The sequence below is a fragment of the Bombus pyrosoma genome, linkage group LG7 (genome assembly GCF_014825855.1).
Source record: "Bombus pyrosoma isolate SC7728 linkage group LG7, ASM1482585v1, whole genome shotgun sequence".
NCBI classification, from domain to species: Eukaryota; Metazoa; Arthropoda; class Insecta; order Hymenoptera; family Apidae; genus Bombus; species Bombus pyrosoma.
The window spans coordinates 9,473,654-9,497,437 of record NC_057776.1 but is presented as its reverse complement, the minus strand read 5'-3'; the positions used below and the strand labels follow the sequence as shown (position 1 = coordinate 9,497,437).

The 23,784-nt window shown below is 43.3% G+C and overlaps 1 protein-coding gene across 5 annotated transcripts in view; it reads right to left on the bottom strand.

Annotated features, from left to right (window-relative positions):
* The window catches only part of LOC122569185 (discoidin domain-containing receptor 2-like), a 158,214-nt gene that overhangs the window by 19,454 nt on the left and 114,976 nt on the right, over positions 1-23,784 (bottom strand). For all 5 annotated transcript variants that reach the window (XM_043729810.1, XM_043729809.1, XM_043729808.1 and 2 more), the window contains 5 exons: positions 18,416-18,623; positions 8,658-8,997; positions 5,879-6,069; positions 5,417-5,598; positions 1,390-1,512 (listed from right to left, as the gene is read on the bottom strand). In XM_043729810.1, coding sequence (XP_043585745.1) covers positions 1,390-1,512; positions 5,417-5,598; positions 5,879-6,069; positions 8,658-8,997; positions 18,416-18,623 — 1,044 coding nt within the window. The remainder of the gene's footprint in view (positions 1-1,389; positions 1,513-5,416; positions 5,599-5,878; positions 6,070-8,657; positions 8,998-18,415; positions 18,624-23,784) is intronic.

The following is a 23,784-nucleotide window of genomic DNA, read 5'->3' as shown; positions in this document are numbered from 1 at the left end:
CGGTCAACAAACGGATTGATTTCTCTCTCACTGGTTCTACTCTCGGTTTCTCTCGTCGCTACGGTGTTCTCTAGTTGTCGTTTAACCACCACCGTGCAAGGAAAGCTAGACGCGTATCGCGCGTATTCCCGAATTCATGCAAAATCGACGGCTGAGAATACCCGTCACGATGCCTCTGTCGTTCGTTGTTGTCGATTGGTTGCGCGAGCAGTGCTACCAACGCAACATCCGGTTCGTTCGTAATATCGGCCGTTTGTAATTTAACCCTGTGTGGCTCGATGCTATTTCAGTAGGTGTTTCCTGTATTAGCGCGGTAAAGCGACACTTTATAAACAGCCAGTGTATTATGATAATGTTGCGGGAATCGCATAGATAGGTTAGGTTTGAGGTTACAGCGCCGCCCCGATGATATGACGTACTATACAATAGCATTGGAAAACGCGAGATCGCTAATTTCGTGATTCTGCGATGAATGCGAATGATATAGGGCGATTATGTGACGTTCAGAGGCAACTTGATGTTATACGATGTAGGGATATATTTGTTCTTTTTTTTTTTGGATAAAATGTCCCTAACTGTCTTCTTTCGGAATTGCGCTGATAGAAGGTAATAGGATTTCCTCTTATCCGGTTCTCCTTTAATAGAACTCCGCTTTAATTATATTTTCGTTACGAAGTCCAAAGCGATAAATAAGAGAACTTCGTAAAGGAAATTTCAATCGAACGAATGACGAGGACATTCTTTGGATTTAATTTTGAAGCAGAAGAAAAGGAAGGAGATGGAAGTGTGTAAGAAGTTTAATTAAAGAGTTCTGTTTTCGTAGATAAATAATAAAGTATACATAAATATTCTAGCCATTTAATATTCTGAACGCGGGGTAAAATTAAAGAGAATTGACGGAAAATGAGGAATTGAAAATTTAGAAACTCCAAATGGAGATGAAAATGAAAATAGTACGATTTTCCTGCAACAAATGGATCACGATCAAGAAAGCAAACGAAAATTATCGATGAAACGTTATTTGTTTGCATATATTTCGTCGTAATACATTGCATCTATACTTCATAGACAAAGTATCAAAAATTATTTTATTTTATTTACAATCTATAAATGATAGTCGGCATATAATTTCAGATTAATCGATCGTTCGTTCATGCAGCCCTACATCCAGTTCCATGAAGGCCGACTAAGAGGAAGCCTATCGTACAAGATCGAGATCAAAATGAACAAAGTACCTACGTTTCAATGCGAAGAGGATAATAAAGCAAAGCCTAACACGGGGGTAATTCGTTACCGAAGTGGACGTGACGAATCGTCGATCGTGGCGTCCAATTCGCGTGTCTAATTTAAAATAGATGTGTGGTTGGTACGTAATAACAATGTCGTTACCGTTCCGAAGGCCCCTTCGGCAAGTTTCGAGAGCATGCGGAGGCGATGCCGTGGGAAGAGCGGGACGCTTGTCTGCTCCAGACGTCTCTTCAGGGCCGAAAGTACCTCCTGTTGAGTCGGCGACTGAAACAACGAAAGAACAATGCATCGTTCGTGGTATCGATCGATAATCAACGATCTATGATCACGCTAACCGCGGTAACACGAGGGTTTCATGGGGGCCGGTCAGCGGATGAATTATTCGTCGTTTCCCGCACCAGTAAATAACCTGTGATGTGTTACGAACCCGACAGGCTTATACAATAATTTAAGTGGCAAAATTATCTCTATAAATCGGAGCCTATATCTCTCCCCGTATAAAATATCTCGTTCATCGTCGATTTCATCCGTTTGACATCCCTCGAAAGTTTCCTGTCGACTAAAAATCTATTTTTCGAATAATTTCCATATGTCTATGATCGGGAATTGCATACACTCGTTCGTCACATCGATACTCTCAATTTTACGTTAAAACGTTCATTGTTACCGACGTGAAATAAAACGGGGGAGATGAGAGAGAGAGGAAGAAAAAGAGAGAGAGAGAAAGTGAGAGAGAGAGAGAGAGAGAGAGAGAGAGAGAGAGAGGGAGAAAAAAAAGGGGAGCAGGGATCGCGTCGAAAGGACCAGTCGAACGTGACGCGTATAACATTCGACACGTCCCATTGTAAAACTGCATCGAGCCACCGATAACCCCTGGCGCGATGTTTTCGGAGGACGGCCGTTTGGGTCTAATGACGGATCGCGCGGGGACAATGATTGGCGTCGCTACGATGCGTCAAGGCCAGGCTCGACGAGCCACCCCGAAATGTTTTGACTGTTTCGAGTGGCGCTGTCGTCTGTCAATCACGCGCAGACGTCTCGACGTAGACGACCACTTTCGGAGCATTGTGTTCGAATCAATCTGTCTACATACCGCGGAAATCGTGGCGATCGCACTGCAATCGTTCCGTCCGATAGTCGGTGTTGCGTCTTCGTGTCAGAAAGAAATCTTGCCATCGACGATCTATCACTTCTGACTTTAAGAGCCTTTACAGGTAAAATTCGTACACCTTCACAGGTAGCGATTCATAACGTCGCCAAACATAAAGCTTATAGAAAATTCAAAGAAATTGAATGGACAGGTAACTCACACGACGAGCGAAAGACCCAGATTCGTATTCAACTGTCGGATCGATCCATTCCTTTTCACTCTGTGGCGGGCAAAGATGTTGGTTGTACAGGGGATGGATGACTGGGTGCTCGATGAAACGGGGCGCGCGAACACGAGATCGGTATTCTCGAAAAATACGTCGTTCCGTCGGTTGGCACGGTGTGTATTCGGCGTACGCGTTGCAGAAAATAAATCACCGGCATGCTACAAATTTGCCGCGGCGTATTTTTATTCCAACAGATCGCGGCGGGTAGGCGCCGATTTAGGCGCAGGTTGCCGAATCAACCACCCCCTATGTGTAATATTTCTGCGATGTCGGCACGCGAGTCGACGGAAATTGGGGGATGGGTTGAGCACGCGAAAACGTGAAAGAGAAAAAAAGAGGGAGAAAGCCAGAAAGAGGGAGAGAGTCAGAGAGAGAGAGAGAGAGAGAGAGAGAGAGAGAGAGAGAGAGAGAGAGAGAGAGAGGGCTAGAACAACAGGGGGTGGCAGAAGGGAGATAGGATTGCAAACGTGATTACACGACGCGCTTTCTCTCCGCAATTAACAGAGCGAACTGGCCCGGAAGCCACCGGACCGCGTAATGATGATACATTCCACGAGGGTTGCTCCGAGGGTATTCGCGAAAGGGTTCGACGCAGCCCGTTGACGGCAGTTCGTTTATACGTCGACAAACCGATCAATCGAATGATTCTGCAGATTGAGCGGAAACGTTGCTGAATGCGCGCGATACTTTATTTGTTTGCCAGCGTGCATACCTTTTACGTTACTTGTTATGCGTAAACAGCGTTATCCATCGTGCTCGGTGTCTTGATGTTTATGCAAAATGGTCGATACAACGTTTATTACTTTTATTGTATCGTACGATAGATATTGGGTGGTTTGGTTCGGTCAAATGTTGGAAAATCTAGTAAACTTTTGAAGGGTGGAAAACTGAATTTTTGATGGAAAACTGAAGATCAATCATCCGAGCTGGTAATCGATACAATATCAGTATTACAGTCGCAATTAAAACTGATTGAAGCTAGTTTCGTCAAAGGATTATTAAGGATTAATTCCGGAAATAATGGTATATATCAGAGCGAGGTATTATCTAAAAATCTTTCAGTTGTCAGTTTTGCGTAACGCGATTGTATTGGTTTTGTTCGATCTATATTCAAAGTACGTATAATTAAATTATCTCAACCAGTTAAAACTAATATCGACGAGACAAATCTGTTAACGACCAGATTCAATGGAACGTATTTTGCATCTGTAACATCTATTGCACTGGTTACACGAATTATTATCTAATCCGATAGAAAGCCCGCGGTATCGATCGAAAGTATTCGTATTGACCTTTAGTCGCGATTCGGTGATTTTTTATGCCAAAAGAGAGCCCTGGGGAACGTCTCGCGCGTTTGACGTCGACGGTGCGTAGCTCCTCCGTTTTTTTACTCTTTTCTCTATTCATCCGCCCTCACGTTCCGGCGTTCTGGTATTCCGGATACGAGCTACGTTATACTGTACCCACGGGAGGTATATCTACCCCAAATGGTCTGCACTCGTTCCGCCATATTGATTTAAATTATTAATTGCGAACTTTCCCTCGACGAATAGAGTGCACGTTTAATGGTTACTGCAGAAATACAAGTACATTTGAGCAAGGGTGGCTATTATTTATAGATCCAGCGATAACGTAGTTGAATTTTTGCGCGTCGACTTTCGTTTACTTTGTTCGCGATCGAACGTTACGATTATTTCCTTCGTCGTCCGGACGCCGTTTTATCGGTCCCGATACGCGTTCTACCTACCCAGTTCAGTCCCACCCCGCTCGTCTCCTCGTACGCCATTTTGCATATCTTCGTGTTGCGAAATCGAATTAGAGTTTGCATATCAAAGATCCGACCCATTCGGAGAGCAGTTTTAACGTACATTATGAAAATGTTTGCAAATACACGTTACGTTCCAGATTATCTCCTAAGTAATAAATTACGGTATTCACTCCGACGTTGTATTCAACTTTTATTTCCTCTAACTTGGCTACAAGCGTGCTCGAATTTCGCTTGTTAATTTCGAATAAAATACTCGTAATAAAAATTACGAGCAACTAGTTCCATCGGGAGAATAATCATCTCATAAAGCACCTCGATATACTCAGACAGAAATCGTACAAATGCAGTAGTATTGCGTTAACTGGTTCTGAGTAGGTATACTATCTGGCCAATTATCGAAGGAGGCATAGGGAATTGCGAGTATATCTCTTCTCCATTGATTGCGAGTCAGATACATACATTTGTTTATTTTACGAAAGCAACGTTATGCCGGGGCTTCGCATAAAACTGTTCGCCACTAGGTAGCGAGTTGTTGGCATTCTTATCGCGAATAAATGCATTGTGTTTACGTTGGAACTCGCGAACAACTCGCCAGCAGAGTACAACCAGACGTGTCGTGAACAGATCCTTTAAAACGTTCAGTGCGGATAATTCCACAGTGGTGTCATGACCTGGCTGCTCCAGAAGACGAGCGACACCACGTCGGCGTCATTAGCACTCAGCGTGTTAAGAAATAAAAAAATTCACTCACGCTGAACCATCGCAATCTCATCTCCGCGGTCAACGCGTTAATATATCATCTCTCGAACGGACAATGCCCGCTGGGAAATGCGTCCACGTTATTATCGAACGCGATTCACGATTTGTTCACGGACATCGACATAGATACAGGATTAGACACTTTCCTACGAATTGAATCTCAACATCTCGTAGAGCCTAGTGTCTTTCATTTGACGCGACGCGGCTGCACTCGAATCGAATTGCTGGTCGTTGCAACTCGTACCAAAGTAAGGACGATTCGTACCTTTTTGTTTTCTGTCTTGTTGCCACGCGAAGAGGTCTTGGAGAAGATGCTGTCCTGGTCGCTGGTGCCGCTGGGAACGGCAGGCCCGCGTCCTGTGCTGTCCTGGTTGAGCAGGGGCACCGTGCCGAGTTCCGGTACCGCATAATCGTACGATGTGTCAACTGCACCATTCGCGTACACCGCTGCGGATGATATAGCAAAGGAGGAACGGGCGCGGAACAGGGGGAGGGTAGGGAGAAGAGAGTACAGGGGGACAGTGTATTGATTGCGGTCAGGCGAATGCTTTGTTGTTTGGTACATACGTACGCGTAGCAGCGGTAGCTCGTAGCGAGCACAGGGACCAACGTGCGCCAGCGTATAAATATACGGTTGATACGCGTGTGTGCACGCGCGTGGTACGCGTACGTATGTATGTATGCACGCAAAACAACGCGGAGCGACCGTGTACGGAGCACGGCATACCTGAGTGATTGATGTTGCTGCCCTTGTTGTTCAGCATCATGTCTTTCATCTCCATAACGACGGTGCTGTAGCTGTAGTACGGTGCGTACTTCAGGGCCTGGTAGGGTTCTTGATAGTCGTCGAGTTTCACGATGTCCAGAAAACGGTTCCCCAAGTCCCGCGGCAGTGTCGGTAGTGAACCACCCGCGTACCTTACGAACAGAAAGAACAGAGATACTCGTTTCACTCGCATTATCCATCGTGGGATTTCCCTGTGTTTCGGTGATGCATCGTGTGGGATTGCGAATGGGAGGTGGCTACGGGAATACGCAGAGTTCAGATCCGCTAGGGTGTGAAAATGTCTGGTACTTTTATGTTCATCCGACACCGTGCCGATAGCGTAGAATGGAAACATGGTTGCACCGTTGAGAAATCGACTGGAATTTGTATTCTAGTATTTCGTTCAGTTGCTTTTTTCATTTTGAAGATTAGGTAAAGATTGGAAGATTAGGTAAGGATCGTTAGCTAAACATCAAGGAACGTTCAGAAGAAGGGTAGTACGTGTGATGAAGTCTTTAATTTGACAAAGAATAATCCATATGCTTCTAAACACCGAATCTTCTAAATAAATACGAATCTTAGGTACTTTTAATATTTCGGACAAATGCATTTAGAGTAGAACTCTATTTACTGAGACGAAATTGTAGTTAATGCCCGATTAACTGAACTTTTGCTAATTGAATTCACTTATTTGAACGTAAGTTCCTGTTATGTGATTGGGAAACGTTAAGCAGTGATAACCTATTTTATACAAACTCCAATTATACATATAAATTATTTGTTCCGCCACAAGTACGTATGTATGTACCAAATTAGGCTAAACCCAGATTCTCTGATAGAATTTAATAAAACTCACAAACTTACGATTGTGACCTTTGAGTCGTCGTTAAAGAGTGACGGTATTTTTTAAGCTGTACGACAACCATTAGCCGAAGAGGATGGACCGTTAAAGAGAACAGCGCGACTGGAAAGCCGGCTTTAAAGCGTCTTTTGTAGCGACGAAAGTGCATCGTTTTTCGAGTGGATACTTTTTACTCGGCGAGTTTCGCCGTTCAACTTAAGTGCACGTCAGATATTCGTCAAAGGGTGGTAAAACGTTCGTACGTGTACTTGAAGCACTCGTCTATACGGTTCTCTTTTAGGACATTCTTCGAACGGCGATATTAGGTTGCACAAAGCGGAGCCAAGGTTGAAGATCAATGTTGAAACGTGTAGGTCGCGTCCGAGTTACGACGTGGTTCGAGGATCTCGTCTGGAGACATTCGTGCCATACAAACTCGATATATTGCCCGAGGATGTCCGTTATTGGACATCTACTAACGAGCACGACGGATGGAAAGTTTATTGGAAGGTGGCTTCCGCCGTCATGGAGTACTGTGAATGGTTGTAAAGTTGGAAAAGGATGTTGCGGAATTCCACGTTATTAGAACATCTTTATAATCAAATACGTTGCTTTCATAATTCACCGAATAAGAATCTTAAAAGTATTCCTCGCTAATTGAGGGAGTTTTTAAGAGTATAATATAGAGAGGGATTTATTAAAAATTTTCCTGATTATTTTTCTTACATTTCTTGAATATTTTGGATTTATAGCCTATTGCAAATGCGTATGATGTATAGAGTGATTTATTTAAGTATCTTCTTATTCTTTTTTTTTAATCTTTTAGATGCATTGCAATGCTACTGGAATTCTATTTATCTGGAAGTCTTTGTAATTTTAAATTTCTTAGATCGAATTTATACTGTGTTGTAGATGTGTATGATATGCAGAGTAATTTGTTTGTATGTCTTCACAATTTCGTTTTTAGATGTTTAGATGCATTGAGATTAAATTGTACTTTAAATATCATTCGTGAAAATATAAATCGTTTTAACGTATTTCTTTCGTCTCGCGACGATAACGATACATATATCGCATATGGTTGTTTCGCAACCATTTTATGCCGACAGTTGGCAAACATCGTTTCATCGGAACCTAAGCAAGGTACTAAAATCGGTAAACCGTGGTGTTTGCACAAGGTAGACGCGAAATCGACGCGAAACCGTAGGCCTATCACGAAAGCTAATATTATTAGTAGTAATATTTACTATAACAGCGAAAGCCGCAAATCCTTTGTGTCCACACCGTTTCCTTTCACCGTAACCGAGTGTCGCGGCGCCAGTATTGTATCGTACCGTTATCATTTAATTTCAAATATTTGCACGAAATATTTCCAACGAATATTTCGAGTTATTGTAACTAAACAATGTTAATAAATAAAATATCTTTGTTTGTCTGCGTAATCCTTAACGATTTATAATAGTCATCTTTTCTACTCATTCTTTCAAATACCTAATCCAGCTTTGGGAAATTTTCTCAACCGATGAATTACTAGACTGTGAATATTTCAGCAAAATGAACCCATAAAAATTTGCCCTTCTACAAATCGTCCTCCAATCAAAGAAACGTCCAAAATTTTCAAATTTCGCTTTGTCGTTTTTTAATAAAGTCGAAGACAAAAATAAATGGACAGGTAGTGGAAAATCACTGAAGTTTAATCGAACTAATACCAATACCGTGCAGTTTATTTTCATCCATTATATATTCTTATAGTACACACATTATGTACCAGATAATTGAAATCAATATTTGTAATTATGCGTAAACAAGCCGCACAAAACGAAACTTCGTTGATATCTATTTCCATTAGCTGTCCACTTACTTTTGTCCTCGATCATATAATCTTCATTCATCGAATACCTTTCATCATCCTCCAAAGTGTACGCCATGAGTGCGGCTCCTTTCTCGACCGTAGCGCAGGTAGATCCAAGATGGGACGGTGCCTTTCCAGTCATAGGACTGGCGAAACACTTTCGTTGCCTGTGCCTGGAGACGATGAGAAATATCGCAACGGCGAGCAGAAGGATCACGGCGGTTAGCACGCCGATCACGACCGCCATGTACGTCGGGTCGTCGTGCTTCGCAGTCGAGACCGGAAGTTCACCCTCCGCAGCACCGTTTTTCTCCACGAAGACGTCGCTCTGAATAGGTGACTCGGTTGTCGGTGCTTCCTCTGGCGTGAAGTTACCGTGAGCCACGTCTGCGTGAAAACAATCACCGGCACAGGGTTACTCGTGGTTCGACGACTATGAAATTAAACGAGTTTCTCGTTCGCTATCCGATATTATCGTGGAAATTATACAAAACCAAGGCACTAAAAATATCGGGAAAACGGAGCAACATTTTGCTTCAACGTTATTTTATCTCCTTCGTGTTCCGTGGTATGAAAATCCTGTTCGTTCCGAGAGAGTTCAGGGGAAAGGGGTTTATCTTTTCTATGGGATTACACCATGCGTAATGTAGTGCCTACTACAGAGGTTCGTCGGCTGTGAGCATTTGGGGCAGAAAAACATTATCGTACGAACCAACGGGTAAACGCGGAATCATTAAACGGAAGGAAGATACTCGAGCGCATATAGACCGCATAATCAACCTATATGCGTTTTGATGAAAAAAAGCGCCCAGTATACCGTCAAGTTCTCCATTTGCTTTATTGCAACGGCACTGAGTGATCCGATTGTCCGATTACCGCTTCGTTCCTCAGCTGTAGGTATATTTCATTTACCTATCTCCGAGGAGAGATTTCTAATATTCGTCGGCTACTCTAGAATTCGAGAAACGATGGAACTTCGTCTTGAAAGAGGGAAATCGTCGGAAGAAAAATATTCCAACAAGCTGTTTTGCCGCGAAAGGCGCAACAGAACCACGTTACACGCTGTCACAAGCAACTAAACGCGGCGTACGAGTCTTGAGCGAATTTTTTCGACACGAGACGCGACGCACACGTGTTTCTCGCTGGTTAACTCGTGGTCCCTTTATCTCGGCCGCACGACGCTCGACGAATAATTCAAGCACCGCGAAAAGACGGTTGCGCGGGTTGTACGAAATTAGTTTCTGCCGTCCAATTGCCAAACGCGGGACCTACGCGTCGAGAAGAAAAAGTGTCTCTGTAGGATTCCAGTTATTAGATGTTTTATTGCTCTATCCATAAGTTAGTCAAATTAAAATATGCACGATTTTGCACTATCAAATAATCTATACTACGTTGAAATTACGTAATGTCAAGAAATATTCAGTGACTTATGAACAGAAACGTATATTCCGAAACGAGTTACTTTCTATATTAAGAACGTCCTGTATGATTCAGCGGGAAGATTACCGTGAAATTAACGAAATGGCGCGCGACGCTAATTAATTAAAACGCGCTACTGATAAAACTTGATATTCCTCTCTTTCTCTCATCTCATTGCGGGGGAATTTCTTTTTCCAGCCCTAGCTCGCTGCTGAATTCTATCTCCGCGGTTTGTTTCGTTAAATAAGATCTTGCCAGACATTCGTGCGACGTAGCGGAGCCGTCGGGCGGAGCAGCAAAAACGGTTCGAGGTTAACGGCGTGATAAAGGAAAAGAAGAAAAAAAGGAAAGGACGGAAGATTGACTCGCAGAAGTGGATAGCGAGGTTCACCGAGGTTTCACAGGTGAAGCCTTCTCTATCTCGATTCACCAAGCTTTTTCCACTCGCGCCAACGAGCAAACCCGTATTCCGTGGGTTCCTGGCAGGATTATACCGCACGAAACAAAGCTGTCGTCGCGTTTGATATCGGCTTTTACATGGTCTGGCAAGCGTTCTGCCCTCTCCTGTCGCCTCCGACAAACCGTCTACCGTTTCCCGTGCATCCCGTATGAAATCTGATATTAAACATTCTTTGCGTGGCCCAGGGGGTTAACTGTGAAAAGAGGTTTTGTCTCGCGAAGGCCACACCGTCAGGTGGTACAGTGCGTCAGGTCCGCTTCTCTCTCTCTCTCTCTCTTTCTCTTTCTGTCTGTTTCTCGTTCCGTTCAGCAGCCATAGTTACGGGCACGCTGGTAATCTAACGGTAATGAGTATGCATGCGATGCAAACCAGTGGGGTTGCAGGTGCTGCTGACGAGAACCAAGGTGGTTGAAGAACGAGGTTTTCATACCACTGTTCACCGTTTCGAGCGGAATGGTTTCTGTGAATCGGTAAATATGGTTCTACTCGTAGAAATTGTGTGGTTACAGCAGACTATATTGACCGGTTTTAATTAACTCTTGGATGGGCAAGAGCGGATCAACTCTGACTCATGTAAGTATTTTATACCTTACCTCTCTGTAAATCACATTTATCAATACGTTCTATCAAGCTATGTATGGTTATAGATAAAAGTTTGCAGATTACACGAAGACTTCTTTCGTTCGTTCAACTATCTAAAAATTCTTTAATACCTTAATAATTCTTTGAACATCAAAAACAAATATCGTATTTGCTATCATTGTCGCGTTGCTACTAGATAAAAGTATATCTATCGGAAACTAAAATTAGTGTAGCTTGGTAGTAGGCTTGGAAGTAAATGCAGTTGTAATATAAGGATAAAGTTGCTTTTCGAACAGTTGTTTCATTTATTACTATAAAATGAAATATTCGTAAATGAAGTGACAACGATTCAAGCTGTACCGTGCAAACACTATAGCTGTACGGTGGTAATTCGATGAAAATGGATCTGGCAGACGATAAAGGTGGATTTGACAAGGATAAAGGTGATCGAAGAGCAATTTTCGTAAACCAACGATTGCGGCTCTTAGAAAAACGATGCATTGTTCGCAGATTGATTGGTACTCGAATAATTGTAGCCATATAATCCCTCTGTACAATTGATCGTTGGTGGCTGAGAGCCGAGATGATTGAAAAACGAATTTCTGGTTTCCATCGGGTGCCCTCTCCACTTTAGAAGAAGCGATTGCTGTACAGAGCAGGAAATGCGATTCTATGGCGGAGGTTGCTTCCATAGGGGACATGCGCGCGCGCGCGCACGAGTGTTAACCGTGTCGATTGATACTTCGAGCGCGATTTAAATTAAAAAGCCTGCTGGACAACGCCGCGCCGAACAACGTGTTAAGCAGTGCTCCTATTTTTACGCAACAATTAAATTCTTGTCACGGTTGCGCGTGTGCAAAGGACTTCGAGTATCATAATCGAAATTGAGTTTTCAATTAAATTCTTTATCCGGCGTGCTCGTTATCCTCGTCGCGCGTCCTCGTACACGTTGAATTGCTACGTCTGTCTTGCGATTAACGCGACCGACCTTTTTCTTATTCGAATTAGTACGTAAAACGTCAAAGAAAAGACGTAACGTTTCATACACTGCGATCTATGGTATTTGAATTACGCGCAGTCGAGTCTGGCTTATTCTTATTCGCGACGATCAGTCGAGATGATGATTCGTGCGTGATTTGTGAAATTGATTTATTAAATACATGCCGTGCTAGCTATTCAGCTCTTGCTGAGAAATCGTTTTGGTATTTCGTGTTCAGGTATTCACCAGCCACGCTGTTCCTCGTTGCAAATATGAAATGCGATGAGTATCGCTTTTGATTGATACGTGCGAGGCTCACAGTGTTTTTCAGACCTGCAGTTCTTAAGAAGGAACTTCTAAATAGCAACAAATGACTCGAATCTTCCAGGTTTCTGACATTCATTTTTTCAGGCAAATGATCGTAAAACATTCCAACCAGCCACAAAGATTACTATACCGCCGTATCAATACACCAAATAATGTCATCAAGCGAGTACACGTTCGATACGTGGAAGCGAACAAACGATCACTTGCTTTCATATCTCAGGTCCGAACGACCATTACTAAAACAATGTTCAATCTACGTCGACGAAATACGCGGTGCAGATTCAGCGGACCAAAAACGAAGGAAATTGCGAACTGGAAATAGAATCAGAGGCAGCTATACATTACCGTAGCTCGACTAAATATTTTCCAAGTGGCTCCTTCGGCCTGCCTCGATACCGAATTCCCGTTTAATTATAGCGAGCCCTCTCTAGACCCGTGATTATTTCGCCATCAAAACAATAACAGAGCCGTCCTCCCGTGGCTGCATACACACTTCGAGAGTACAGTGGTAGCCAGATTTACGATTGGATCAGGATGCTGCGCGATTGCGACAAGGGTGGGCCATAACTTACGTAGGTGGATCTTCCGCGTATAAATCATCGTGCACCGGAGAGATGCAACGGGATGCCTTTCTTCGAACAGGAATGAAAATAAAATCAATGGAAGTAGAAAGGGAGACGAAAAGAGGAGTCCGGTAAGAGACCTTGTTCTTACGTCCCGCGATTTCCTCGCGCCACGCTTTCGTATCTTTCCCTTCTTTCTTTTTCCTCTCTGTTTCTTTGTACCCTTCGTTTCGTCTCTACTTTTGCATGGTCCGTGCAACAGGCACGTTACAGCCACGACAAGGACAACGAGAGACGGTGCAAAGACGGTTGCACGTGCAGCGTGCACACGCAGCTGACGCTCTACGTCAAATGCAACTAATGCGCTCCTTGATCTTGCGACGCGGTTTCCTCGCGAAGAAATAGGAAAAAGAGAGGCAGAGGGGCAAGGGGAAAGGAAGGCTCAACAATTTTAAAAGCGCTTTGATTTACCGCTGGAAACGGAAATGGAGCCGCGAACTTCGTTTCTCGGCCTTCGTGTTCGACCTCATTTTCAAGCACAGAGAGCCAGGCCGCTTAATCGAACGACGGCCATTGTGAATCGGCCACCGTGGGATTGTCTGGCGAAAGGATGCTTCCGGTGCTTGGAGCACGTCAGACGTCGCCGCCAATCGTTGCCTTAATACATCCAACCCTCGTTTTACCATTATTTATTGCCCGATATCGCGTCTATTGTCCAACGATTTTCCTATTCTCGGCTTATCGTTTCAGTTTCCACCTTTAAATCCGCATATTTATCGAACGACGAAGTATTACATTAATCGCAGATTAGTAAGTCCTTGTATTCTTTGCCATTTTGATCCATCGATTGATCAGTCGAACTTGCTTTTCTCTTGCGTTCGTTTAAAATAATGGCAAATCCTTGCCTATCTATAATTTGTAAGATACGAGACAGCAGAAAAAGGAAACTCTAGCGTTTCTAACGTTAATCTCCTTTTTCTCCGTGATGTTTCGTCTTGGGAGAAATCGCGGGCAAAAAAGTAGGAAGCGTAACTGGAACAATGTGACACGGTACAAATTTAACGCGGAACAGCTAACAAAGTTCTCGAACGGGGTGACTCGCGATTAATTTCGTCCCCCTGTTTGTAAGGTTTTCCCATGGATCCGAGTGACTTAATCTCGGAGCCAGGCGTACCAGCGGTGTCCCGGTAATGGGATTATTAACGAGATAAGTTTAAGGGAATTTTTCGCGGGCCAGTTACGTTCCTCTCTGTCAATTAATAATCGAGTATCCGGCGTAGAGTCTTTAGAGTAGACACTCGCCGGAGGCGGTTTCCGGGGGCCGATAACACGGAAGCGGAGCACAAGAACCCGGCCGGCGTGCCAGGAAAATGCTCGCGATATATCAGCGCTGGGACACGATATTTTGAATATTTAAGGAACAGAATGGGATGAGCGATCCTCGACGGTGAATCATTTTTACGGCAGCCACCGGTAACCGGAGAGGCGGAGAAGAAAAGGGGGCAGAGCTCCTTCACCTGGCAAGGCGATCCACGACCCAGCTTCTCGTATTTCCCTGTCCAATTACGTTTCTCGTGGAGGAGAACAAGAAGAAGCAGCGTAGAAATCCCTGCAGGACCTTCGCGAAAAATGGAACGAGGAAGAGCTGAAAGAATCTGACCGGGTACATCCATTATAGTATTCCCTTGTTTTTTTCTTATTATTCTTCCTTTCTCCTCTCTCTCTCTTTCTCTCTCTTTCTTTCTCTCTTGCTTATCGTGGACGTGCTTTAAAAGTGGATCGAACGATTGTATTCAAAGAAATTGCGAGGAAATAAACGGGCAGGAACTGTCGATAAACTTTTTAACGAATCCCTTTTGCCATCGACGAGGCGTCGCGCGACGCGAGGTTGTTCCAAGGACTCGCGAAACTCGATTGCCACGTTCCAGGCGATTCGTCTCTTTCTTTCGAGCACCTTGGCCTTTTCTTTCCATCGTTTACGACGCTGTTCATCGTTATTCCAAAGCATCGATGTTTTCGTTAAGCTTCACTGGAGGTGAGAGAATCCGATGAAAATGTCGGTTGAAAGTTGTTAACGGTGAAACGAACTGAATCTATTTTATAAGGGTAATGTCTCGTATAAATTTGTGACTTTAAAGTCGAAAATACAATTATCGATCTTCTTGGAGGTTCTCCGTGACGCTTACATAATCAATTTCCAGCGACAAGCGTTACCGCACCGAGAACGATTTCCCATTTCGCGGACAGGAATTATTCGTGGACATCAGTCACACGGTGGTCACATTTGTAGGGTGTGCCGTTAGACCCGGGTCATTTTTCTTCGACTGCTATTTCCTGCTTTCTATCCCCCTTTCGCCCTACGATCCTTTTCTTTCGAAATAAATGAGCGGCTGCTGCTGGATCAACGAGCATGAATTTCACGCAGAGCACGCGAATGAGATCCGTATGAAATTATCTGTCTAGAGGAGGGGTCGATTTCGAAAAGGGTGCATCGAGTAAAAGGGTTGTTCCCGATAGGGTGGCAAACTTGTCTAAATAAAGTAGTCGAGCTGACGCGTCATTAGCAACAGCCCGTTGCAGAAGCTTTTGTTTCGAGGCTCCTACAAAAGCCTTATCCTTTCAATCGATGAATCGTTTCGGATTCGTTTCGTCGATGTTGTCGGCCGATTCGTTTACCTGTGTAAAAACACGATTTCGATTAGGATTCCTTTCGGAGATCTCGTGAAATGATAGAACCCGATTAAGAAGGGTTCCCTTCCCAATGGTACTTTTCTCTCGGATCATTTATTATCCTCAGAAAATCCTGATATAATGACCAATCCTTTATTAGGTCGTATAACACCTTGACGATCTTTCTCGATGGAATATTTTCTGTGCCACGGTTATGAAAGTTTCTTTTCAGACCTCGATTTTCTATACATAAATATTTAATATCCTCTTGGAATATTATTATATACTTTCAGATATACGACCTTATCGATTCAACGATCCCGTATTTCGCTTGAGTCTACCTACGTCTCAGCTTTTTCCAACCGCTATTTGCTCGACGGGAAAATTGTCCGCCGTACAGTTCCATGTACATCCTTTGAGATGGAAAAACAGCGGACGGCGGAACGTAGCCTGGAAGAGTTTCATGCCCACTTTATGAACCTGTTGTTAGGTGGGCAAATCTCGCTGACAAAGGACCCTTTGTGCCACGAATATCTTGTATAATGTTAAGTCTTCTTTCCGCGCTGTTCCTTCGTGGTCTCGGTTTGTGACGCGTTATCTTCGATGCGACGCGTTTTGCCGCGTTTAATTTAAGAAGAAAGAAGGAAAAACAGATTACACGCTGTTCTATGTACGCGTAGCGCATACACACGTAAGTTGATTTCACACGTGGTTCTACGAAAACCAGCGCATTTAACGTTGCTTCGATCGTTCGCTGATTCTCTTTTCATTCATCGATTCTTCCGCTCGAAGAGCGTCTTTGAGGTCTATTTAGAAATGCTCTTGGGTTAAATGATAAAGCTCGGAAGTCGAGTTTCGTGACACGGTTTATACGAGGAGGGCAGACTCTTCTGTTCAATTGTTCGGTGACTCGAGCACCGTTGCGTTTAATCCCTCCGCTACGGATAACAAAGAATTTTTCTTCACAGAATCATGGCCGCTCGCTGGAAACGAGGAGAGTTTTAGCGCGTTTCATTCTTGTTGTTCCGGTACCTTTTTCAACGAACGCCAAAGCTTGTTTAATCCCTTCTTTCTTCTCCCTTTAGATTTTTCTCTGCCCTCGGTTGCTTCTCGTTTTTCTTCCTCCTTCTATCCGCCGGTTTGTACATCATCTTCGAATTAATTGGATTTCTTTTCCCGTGACTGCGCCGAACCGGGCCGTTCGTCGATTTAATCGCGCGGAAAAATGAACTAATTCGAAAGACGCGAACGAAACGGGACAAGGACTCGCGTTCGAGGCTACCGACAATTTTTACCGCTAACTCGACGGAGAACCTTATCCACAGAGACGTCGATTCGAGATCTTTGAATCCGACAAACATTTTCCAGAGTCTTTTTCAAATATTATTATATACAAGTACCTCGAATACGCATGAAATTTAAAGAATTTGTTTCGATCGACTAGAGACAACACAATTCTCGATTTTGTGGATATTTATTAAAATCTTAGCTCTTATATCGTGTTTTAAAATGGAAGATCTTCGCATTTTACGATCCTGCACAACCTCGTGTTTCTATTATAAATCCTCTTTATACAATACGGAAGACAGAATATTCTGTAAACGCGGCTAAACTCGACGCAACGAGACGATTTCCATCGAATGCCGCGTTAAATCGTACGGAAGCTGTATTCGGTCGAGAGGATCGAGCACACTCCGTTATTCGTACGTTCGCGATTTTATATCGTCTCGTTGATAAAACGCTTTAACCTGTCTAACATTCGTGTCGTTATTTCTGCTGTCTTCGTCCGAAATACCGGACAACTTGATTTCTATTGAAACAGCTACGTTGACCCGTCCGTATATACCGAAGGCAGACCTGGTTTTCATTCGCGTGGAAGAAAAATATGGAGCGCTAGCGGGAAAGAGAGAAGGAAAGGAAGAAAAAAAAAACAGGGCAAAGGATAATAAAACAAGCAACGAGCAGCAGAAACGGCAGCGAAGCGAGGTTCGATTTGCGATTCATCCTTCTGCATGAGAACTTATCCACCTGTTATCTTTCCTTCTTTTCTTTCTTTCTGTCTATAGACAGTGTGTGTACGACTTAATCGAAATCGTTTGACTGACAGATATATAATAAGCCGTTGTCAATTACCGTGTATCAATTTATATACACACGGGCCTGGTTTTATTCCTCGATGATTGACAGTCGCTGGCTGGTCTGTCAGATTGGTGTGTACGGGGTGGAAAATCGGTGGGAGTGGAAAGAGGGTTGAGCGCGGAATCGCGGAACCTGCGAGCCCTGGCAGACTACGAGTCACGTCAAATCCGAATGAAACGACTGGAATTACAAAAAGAAATACCGTTTGTGCGTTCCTTCTCCCTACGGCGTTCACGACCAAAAGTCTGGGCGCCGCAAAAACGATTTTGCGTCACAAGCAGAAATTTTTCGTTTTAAGTTTTCGCCGCGGCTGCAGTACGACGCGTGACAGGACTTTCTTCCTTAGCTATTGTTTTTATCCTGCGATACGTTTTTATTCTCAGACTCGGGGAACGAACGCTGATATAAACCTATATGTGTGTATATATATATGTATATATATATATATATGTACATGCGTGAACGTACTACGGGTACTGTACGTTTTATCGCTCGACACTTCAGACCGGGGAACGAGAAATGTTTCGATGAAGATTGTGCGATATATCATACCGCGGGGATCGCGTGTTTCGCGTGCTTGTTCTTTCGAGAGGGAGCCGCGAATCCCAATATTTTCACGTCGACTGGCGCACGATTGTTCGAACATGAAGAATTTTGCTCGCTTACCGGAATCAAAGGTCACCTCGCTGATCATGATCCATCTGTCGGAGAAGTGGAGCCTCAACTTCACGTACTTGCCGACTCGATGATGGAGCTTGATGGTGATGTTTCTAGATGATTCGAAGATCTTGTCCTCCATGTAGGTATATGTTATTGGCTCGCCCGTGTAATATTTGCCACCGATACTGAACAGTATGTCGACTTGGGAAAATATCTGAAAAATAAAGTATAATTTTTTGTCAGTAGAGATAGGAGAAAGAATAACAGAGAGAGAGAGAGAGAGAGAGAGAGAGAGAGAGAGAGAGAGAGAGAGGAAGAAATTTTCTGAAAGAGAAGATCCGTGGACTTTGTACGATAATAGAAGTGGAATATAACTCTTCGTGCCAATAGGAAACAGCTCTGAGACACGTAAACAGACACGTGAAGATATTGGAGACACGCAACCTCGGGTGGTTTAGGTTTGGGGCGCGATATAATATGAAATTTTGAGGCGTTCCTGGTCGAATTTTTCTTATTTGCGATTTATGATTTACAATCCAATAAGAAGTAATATAGAAATCTAACAATAAGTTAGAACGAGATGAATACAGCACGAGTCTGATAGAGGAAGGTCAAAAGATTTGAAAGGTGAAGAAACTGGAGATGGTGGGATCGGCTATTGTAGTTAAAACAGCGGTTGGTCAGATCTGTAACTTGAATATTGAAATATTTTTTAGATTTTTATTTCGAATACGTAGACATCTTACGAGAGTGAAAAATTCTTCAAAAGAGGAATTGACCAAACTTCAACGATCTGACGATTTAAGTTTCATTCGATAGGAAGAATGCTCGTCTATTTTATCCTGTGGGTCGAAGTTCAGAAACAAAGTATCTGCATATTAGAAGAGAACGGAGCGAAACAAAGATCCATTTCTATCAAAGTGGCGGTAACCGGGAGAGATTGATCGAGGTGGCCTTAAAATACATCGGAAACCTAAATAAGCCGGCGTATAGACGAAATAAAACAGACGTAGACGAAGTGGGACGTTGATGGATAGAGCCGACGTGAAAACCCGCTCTTCGCCGAAGAAGATTTAGGAACAAAGTAAAATACGATCCTCCGGCGCGGAAGAAACAGAGGAAGAGATAGAACGAAGAGGCAAAACGAAAGTCGTATGACTTTTGAGAACGTTATAAAAGTTTAATACGTCCCTGAAGTTCGATAGGGTATATGATCTGATCATAAATCAGGGATATTATCCGAGGTCGCAAAAGGCTTTACTTAGCCAGCGTTGTATCGGCGCTACGTTCGTATGATCTTGCCGGTCGTCACGGGATTTGAGTATTTTACGATCCATCTCGTCCGTTTTTTGTTCCCCGCCTCTCCCTCTCTTCAGTCTTTTTTCCTTTCCCCCCCTATATTTTTTCTATCTCGTTCTTCTTTCTTTTTTTTTTTGCTTTGCTATGAAAGCGCACGTAAAAAACGTCGCGTGGAAGATGAAAATTGAAGCTATCGAAAGGAATAAAAACTGCAGCCACCATCGAATTTCACGTTGACAAAAATGTCAAGTAAAAAAAAAAAAAAAAAAAAAAAAATAGAAAAAAAGAAGAAAGGGAAAACAAAATAACGAGCGAAAGAGGACAAATTGAATTTTCGACGGTACAGCCTGTCGAGCGGTGAAATCCAAAGTGGATAATAATGCGAATCGCTCCGGATCGAGAGGCACGAACGATAATTGGAAATTTTGTTAATTTCCGGGTAAAAAAATATTGTCGAATAATACGGGTATACTTGGCGCAACTTGTGAAACGAGATTTTAAAATAGGTCAGCAGCTGAAATTTACATGTTACGAGGATTGAAACAAGTTATTTGAGACATTTCGTGTATAACGAGCTCGAACTTTGTATGGAGCACGCGCGATGTGAATTTCGAATTGTCAGTTTGTAAGGATTGCTATCTTCTTACTACGATACGAGGTATTACGAAAAGCATATACATATTTTTCGATCACAGGCAACATCGACAGATGCAAGGTAAATTTAGAATTAGATAATTTATATATTTTTAATTGGTATTCAATATTACACGCGATATATGCCATCGATGCTGTTTGTTACGTAAACCGTAGGAGATTTTCTGATTTACTCGTTAAATCGTTTTCACCGACTACAACGTTATGAGCGTACGAGTGTACGGTAACGTGTTGGTTTGCAACTTGTCGATTCTACCGCGATACTTTAACGCTTATTTGCATATGTACATATATTAGTCACCAACTGAAGACGATCCAGACGCATGTGTCTGACGTAGACCTGTTGAAAATCACTTCTAGGAAATTAACCATGTGCTTTCCCATTGTATCGGTATAAATAGTAAAACATACAACAGCTACAAACATACGTATGTATACTCTAAAAGGTGAAACGAGTTCCGTAAAAAAAAAGAAATCCTTGAAATTTCAATTCGAACGAAAGACCATGGAAAAATTACTACTCGCTGTTTTACGGACTATCGAATTATCCGTGGAAGGAAAACTTGCTTTCAGCTGGCGCGGCGTTGCGGTGGAGTACGAGCCGAAAGTCGATAATGCGATTGTCACAACCGCGGGGCAACATCTGGAACGGATTCGTCGTCGAATCGGTTCCCGAAGATTTCGTTATCGTAATTCGCGTCATGTAAATCCAATTACGAAAGATTCGTTTCAGGCCCGATGGGAGTCGGAAACGATATCCCAACGACGGCGTAGAGACGGACGCAGATAGACAGAGAAACGAGAAAGAGAACGAGGCGTTTATCCCGCCGCTATCGATATCGATGTTCCTGTATCTATCGCTTTGCCTGGTGGATCGTCATAAAACTCGTTTGCTTCACCCTTGTCGTCTCTTCGGGGTGGATTTCGGTGGCGAAGGTCCGTCGACACCGGGCGTGTATTCAATCGAAGCTCGACGAGAGACAAGTGTGGAAAAGCTGTGTGAATGTGTGCGGGTAGAGAACGCGCGCGACCGCGCCAGGAGTCAGATGCAGAGAGACGGAAGCCGCGCAGGGCTTATCCGATATAATATACCGGATGAAGCGCAATAACTGATCTGGAAGTAAATCTCTTTTTTGCAGTACGGTTCGACGAAGAAAAATGGAGAAACCTGGCCCGGCGAGCGGCTCTTTTTTCCTCTGGACCGGGAAAATGATTTCGTTGAAACGTATCTGCAGTTCCCGCGCAAACAGAGAGCCTTACGCTCAAAGAGCAACATTATTTCATTCCATCGACGATTCGAGTACAACGTAGCAGCATGTATAAACGTTTTAAAACGTTCCAATCTTTCGTTCATGCATGGACTTTTCCTTCTATCTCGTCATCTACAGGCTCTCGTATCGATTCGTCGGTTCTTTCATGCTTTCTCCATCTACGTACGTAGATCCAGTGGCCTACGTGTAATTTAACGAGATGATTTGACAGACGAAACTGGATGGTGCTTTTAATTAGTCGACTCGACGTTTCGTTACATTCGGCGAAGCGAGAGCTCGGACGTTTTTAAAAAATCATGCAGAGCCGGATTCGATTCGGTTCGCGTGAAAATAGTCGGCAGGCTTGGTCAGTGCAACTCGGCTCATTTCGCCCATTAGCCGGTCGTCGAGTCTTATGTATTATGCGGAATAGACGGCGCGCGCTTCCATTCGTGACCGTCAAAGGGAACGCACCCACCGGTGAAATTGAAATGGAGTCCGTAGGAAAGAGCATTCGTAAACAAAATTGACACGAGAGCAGCCTGGGATCTGAAGGGGGCGAAGAACCGTTGCATCGAGACCCGGTGGAGGATGCAATCACGGAAATTTATGCACTTTGACAAGCCGGAACGGTGAACCGGCGGCAAAGTAGACCGGGTTTCGGTCCTTACACGACCAACGAAAAGTATTTGCACACTGTCAGAAACGCAGTGAAAGATCTTATCAGCTTGTCGAGTTTGCTCGTTTTCGTTTCCTTCTCTTCGACGAAGAAGGAATAAGTAAATCGACTCGCAGACGTCTCGGTCGTTACGTTTATTAAATTGCTACGCCAAACATCTCTCCGCGTATACAAGAAAATTACAAAGTGATCTCGTTACTTATGCTCGAGATTTCGTCAACTTCTATCAAACCGGATGCCACCATCTCGTTTATGCGCATCAACGAATATCGGAGCAAACGCGTTAAAATGATCTACTCTTCGAACTTTGAATGAAATTCTATGACGCAAGGTATCACACGTTTAACGAAATCCCGGTGTCGTTACTTCGAACTTGAGAAACTAGACCGCGATAGACTACGGTCTAGGACAACTGGTGTTGATGTACGACCAGAGGATTTTGTCTTCAGCACTTGATTTCAATTCGTCGTTTCGATTACGAAAATTCGTGTGGCTGGATTTTATTACCATTCAGCGAGAGAGAAGCTAGATAAGTCTAGAAGTTTTTGTGTAGAATGAAAACGTGAGCTAATTTCTACTGCTATACGTGATCAAACAGAGAGTTGCAAGAAACGTGTAAGATTATCTTGGACTGATCGAAGATGGTTAAGAGTTTTTTTTTTTTTTTAGAATTCATGACATTTAACAGGCTATGCTGGGCACAATCGTGGATGCATGAGTTTTAGCTGGAATTATCGTAGTCCTAAGATTTGTTACCCGCTAGGTCTGGGTCACGCGAATTAGAAAATATCACAGGATTGATAGAACTGACTCCGCCATAATTTTGTCAAATCTAACGAGTTTGAAATGTTTTTTTTTTTAAATGGTTGCTAATAAGTTTGATGTGTTTGACCACAGAGACTGTCGAAGTCCACGGATTTGGGATGATTCTAGCTGAATCCTGTAAGTCCGTGCGTATATCGTGAAAGGCCTCAGGTAGGTCCCATAGTAGCTATAGTATGTCATGGAACCGGGATACTATCACGGTAATGTCAAATAAATCCCATTGTTCCGGGTTTATACCCGGATGATCCCATGATCCAACTAGAGCACGACTATGAGGTCATTGGATTCGATTCGCTTATAATACAAATATGCGAGAAAATCTTACGATTCTTGTGAGCCGCTACGCAAAGTGCAATCTCAGATGTGCAATGGAAGGATTAAGGAACAGGGAAGTTTATAACATGGTAAAGAAGGAAAAAAGACTCAATGACGCGGAATTTTTTTGCAATTAGCAGTTCTTTTTCTTTCATAAACCCAGTGGGCTTTGTTATTTTATTGCTGTTAGTCCGATGTGACTGATACGTAGCTGTTGGATTTTCTCATTCCTCGAAACATGCAGTCGAGGAAATACCAAGTCAGGAAATTCGACTGTCCACCCTCAGCAACTTGTCCAACTCACAATCGTTTTTTCTACCACAAGTCTGCAATATTTAAGACTAAACTCATCG